Source organism: Penaeus chinensis, chromosome 18, assembly GCF_019202785.1.
Source record: "Penaeus chinensis breed Huanghai No. 1 chromosome 18, ASM1920278v2, whole genome shotgun sequence".
Lineage (NCBI taxonomy): Eukaryota > Metazoa > Arthropoda > Malacostraca > Decapoda > Penaeidae > Penaeus > Penaeus chinensis.
Window position 1 is genome coordinate 17,346,508 of NC_061836.1, and position 5,000 is coordinate 17,351,507.

The 5,000-nt window shown below is 39.4% G+C and overlaps 1 protein-coding gene across 1 annotated transcript in view; it reads left to right on the forward strand.

Annotated features, from left to right (window-relative positions):
* LOC125034419 (protein Wnt-1-like) overlaps positions 1-5,000 on the forward strand; it is a 107,343-nt gene that overhangs the window by 55,614 nt on the left and 46,729 nt on the right. Inside the window, exon 2 of the mRNA XM_047626161.1 lies at positions 1,213-1,952. Within this exon, the coding sequence (XP_047482117.1) occupies positions 1,873-1,952 (80 nt within the window). The 5' untranslated portion in view covers positions 1,213-1,872. The remainder of the gene's footprint in view (positions 1-1,212; positions 1,953-5,000) is intronic.

Consider the following 5,000-nt stretch of genomic DNA (forward strand, 5'->3'; position numbering starts at 1 on the left):
TAATTGTAATGTAAATGATAGCATTAATGATGGTGATGATTGTAATTAAAAAAAAATTAAGTTTAATAATAATGATACTGATAATAATAATAATAAAAAAAGAAAAGAAAAAAAGATAATAAGGATGATAATAACAAAAATAATAATTTTTAATAATAACAATAATAATAATAATAATAATAATAATAATAATGAAAATAATAATTAACATAATAATGAAAATTATAATAATAATAACAATATTGATAATAAAAATAATAAAAACAACAACAACAGCAACAACAACCATGATAATAATAATAATAATAATAATAATAATAATAATAATAGTAATAATAATAATTATAATAATGATAATAATGATAATAAAAATATAATGATAATATGATAATGATAAAAACAATAATAATAATAGTAATAATGATAATGATAATGATAATAAAAATAATGATAATAATAATGATAATAATAAAGATAATAATAATAATAATAATAATAATAATAATAATAATAATAATAATAATAATAATAATAATAATAATAATAATGATAATAATAATAATGATAGTAATAATAATAATGATAAAAATAATAATAATCATAATAGTAGTAAGAATAATAATAATAACAAAAGTAAAAATAATAGTAATAATAATAATAATAATAATGATAATAATTATGATAATAATAAAATAATAATAATAACAATAACAATAACAATAACAATAATAATAATGATAATAATAATAGTAATAGTAATAGTAATAGTAATAGTAATAGTAATAGTAATAATAATGATAATAATAATAATGATAATAATAATTATAATTATAAAGATAATAATACTAACAACAAAAGCAACAGCAACAACAACAACAACAACAACAGCAGCAACAGCAACAATAACAGTAATGATACTGAAAATAATGATGATAATAATAACGATAACAATAACAATTATAATGATAATAATAAAAATAGTAATAATAATGATAATAATGATACTACTACTACTACTACTACTACCAATACTACTAATGGTAATATTAATAATGATGATAATAATAATAGTAATAATAATAATAGTAATAATAACAATAGTAATAAGATAATCATAATGATAATGATCATATTGAGGATAATTATTATTATGATAATGATTCTATGAATGATAGTGATATTGATACTAATGATAATTCTCTCTGCTTACAGCAAATCAACCGTTCCTCCCTGCAACTGAAACTCGTCCTCGAGTCGCCCTCCGGCCTGAGCGGACAGAAGCGCTATGAGGCAGGAATTCGGCCGGGGAGACCTCGCTTGTTAGTGCGAGCGGAGGCAGAGGCCGAGCTGCTCCTCCGAGGCGGGCGAGGCGACAAACGGTCCGACGCGGCGCTAACATGGTGCCCGGGCGTGTGCTGGGCTGCCTGGTGTGCCTGCAGGGTCGGCGGGCGCGACGAAGTCTGCGGGATCCATGCCACTCGGGGATCGCTCTCTTGTAAAAGCGGCGGAGGAAATCATTCAATAGGTCGAAATTGTTTTCTCTTGAAAGCGTGTGTAACGTGAAAAATCCCATTTCGAAGTCTACCTTCGCGGTTAAGAGTCACAGAAAGGGCGAAAAGTATGAATCCACTAACCTTCGAAATTTCTAAAGACAAATTAAGATAAATCAGCAGATAGAAAGACGAAGTGAACGTCCTTAGCATTAACTCACTTTAACCCAAAACTGTGCGAGACAAGCGGTGTCTGATTCCCCTGGTAGCGTCCACGGCAACCACACGACCGCCTCCTTCAGTCGCCGCGGAGACCACAGCTGTCATCTATCACCGGCCGCCAACGACCTTCTCATCAGCCGTGTCACAGCAGCCCATCAGAATGCGCGGGGTCCGTGCCACGGCCTACGTGGCTCTGCTGGTCGTCTCTGCGGCCCTGCAGCCCGTCACGGCAACATGGTGGTGAGTACACGAGGGCCTCTGCTTTTTGTTGCAATTAATCAATAAACGCTAAGCATTTCGTGCGGTTGTTCATCGTTCAAGCAAACATGATCTTGAAATGAGCGAGGCCAGAAGTTTAAGCAGGCCCAAAATGTCCACAGGATTTCGTTGGACAATTCAGGATGAATTAAACTATTAATGATGACTTTTGCTTTCCACTGGAAAGCCTAAGGTATATATATGGACATCCATATATCTAATTGTATATATGAATAAATAGATAAAAGATAAAAGACAAGTGAATGGATAAAAGAATAAATCAACAAATGAATAAATACATGAATGAGAGGATAAACAGGTAAATAAATGATCTGTCAATCTATCTATCTATCTATATAAAGTATATATATATAAATATGTATGTATATATATATATATATATTTGTATGTATGTATGTATGTATGTATTTATGTATACATATATATATATATATATATATATATATATATATATATGTATATATACACACATACACACACACACACACACACACACACACACACACACACACACACACACACACACACACACACACACACACACACACACACACACACACACATATGTATATGTATATGTATATATATATATATATATATATATATATATATATATATATATATTCGTATGCTTGAATGCCCTAAAAGTAAAAACCGCCACCACGAGCATCTAGATTTTGCACTCGTCTGCATAAATACCACGCGAATAATGTGTATCATGTCATGATTACTATCATTATCGTGTCAGTCTCTCTTACAGTATCATCCAAAGTCGCAATCTGTATCACATTATATTTTTTTGTAATATTTCTTGCGTCGAGGGTCGATATTGTTGTATGATTTATTATGGGAACTGTGACTGAGATATGCCTTTATATTCTTTTCTTGATCATTATGTGGGTGCGTTGAAGTCACCGGACTATTTGTAGAAATGTTCTTGTACGTATTACTTTCTTCATTCCGGTATTAACCAGCTCTTTGCTTGCACCCTTTCGCTCTCGCTGCGTGTAAGTTTGTTTGTGTGTCTGTCTCTGTCTCTATCTCTGTCTCTCTGTCTCTTTCTCTCTCACTCTGTCTCTGTCTCTGTGTCTGTGTCTGTGTCTGTGTCTGTGTCTGTGTCTGTGTCTGTGTCTGTCTCTGTCTCTGTCTCTGTCTCTGTCTCTGTCTCTGTCTCTGTCTTTGTCTTTGTCTCTGTCTCTGTCTCTGTCTCTGTCTCTGTCTCTGTCTCTGTCTCTGTCTCTGTCTCTGTCTCTGTCTCTGTCTCTGTCTCTGTCTCTCTCTCTCTCTCTCTCTCTCTCTCTCTCTCTCTCTCTCTCTCTCTCTCTCTTACTCTCCCCCTCTCTCCCCCTCTCTCCCTCCCTCCCTCCCTCCCTCCCTCCCTCCCTCCCTCCCTCCCTCCCTCCCTCTCTTCTCTTTCTCTCTCTCTCTCTCTCTCTCTCTCTCTCTCTCTCTCTCTCTCTCTCTCTCCTCTCTCTCTCTCCTCTCTCTCTCTCTCCTCTCTCTCTCTCTCTCCCCCTCCCCTCCCTCCCTCCCTCCCTCCCTCCCTCCCTCCCCTCCCTCCCTCCCTCCCTCCCTCCCTCCCTCCCTCCCTCTCTCCCTCTTTTCCTCCTCTCTCTCTCTCTCTCTCTCTCTCTCTCTCTCTCTCTCTCTCTCTCTCTCTCTCTCTCTCCTCCCTCCCTCCCTCCCTCCCTCCCTCCCTCCCTCCCTCCCTCCCTCCCTCCCTCCCTCCTCTCCTCCCTCCTCTCCTCTCTCTCTCTCTCTCTCTCTCTGCCTGTCAGTCTTCTCTCTCTCTCTCTCTCTCTCTCTCTCTCTCTCTCTCTCTCTCTCTCTCTCTCTCTCTCTCTCTCTCTCTCTCTCTCTCTCTCTCTCTCTCTCTCTCTCTCTCTCTCTCTCTCTCTCTCTCTCTCTCTCTCTCTCTCTCTCTCTCTCTCTCTCTCTCTCTCTCTCTCTCTCTCTCTTCCTCTCTCTCTCTCTCTCTCTCTCTCTCTCTCTCTCTCTCTTTCTCTTTTTTCTCTCTCCCTCTCCTCCCCCCCCCTCTCTCTAATGTAGTAGGTAAGGAAGTAGTATTACACTTTAATTATATGGATAAATGACTTAATGAAGCAATGTCAGAGTCCTTGACATGAACTATTCCTGCACTCATTAGGTGACGCCACATCGTCACGTCGTAATGACATGTGTTAATGGATTCTCATTATGTCGATGAAGGTCATGCGAAGCTAAATTTCTCTCAATCATTTACCCTTCTATTTATTTATATTTTAATTGTTATGTATCTATTTTTTCCTGTTTTCATTTGTCATGCGCATTTTTACCCTTTGTCATTTTTATTGACATTTTGATTCATATATTTTATGCATTTCTTTTATCATCATCCGATTTTTATTCATATTCTCTCAGTTTATCATGTATACTTCCGCGAATATTCTTTCCTCTCAAATGGCCCCGCCCTCCTGACCCCCCGCCTTCCCGGCCCCTCCCCCTCTTTCCAAATGCTCCGCCCACTACCCCCCCACCCCGATGCCCCTCCCCCATCCCCTACTGATCGAAAAGGGGGGTCCGGGGAGGGGAGGGGGTAGGGGCAAGAATATTGGTTTTGGAGAACAGGGAAGAGGGAGAGAAAGGGAAATGGAGAGAGAGAGAAAGAGTAAAGAGGAGAGAAGGGGAAGGATAGAGGGGGTGAGGGGGAGAGGGAGCTAAAGGGGGAGGGAAGCGCTTCTGCCATTGTCTACGCCCTTGGAGCCGATACGTGATCTGGCGGATGAAATTCGAGTCCTCCGAGGGAACAGTGCTTAGTGTTTGCCGCGAGGAGGAGGCTAACTAGCGCGAACTTGGGTTGGGGGATGGAGGAGGGGGGAGGAGGAGGAGGAGGAGGAGGAGGAGGAGGAGGAGGAGGAGGAGGAGGAGGAGGAGGAGGAGGGGAGAGGAGGAGGAGGAGGAGGAGGAGGAGGAGGAGGAGGAGGAGGAGGAGGAGGAGGAGGAGGAGGAGGAGGAGGAGGAGGAGGAGGG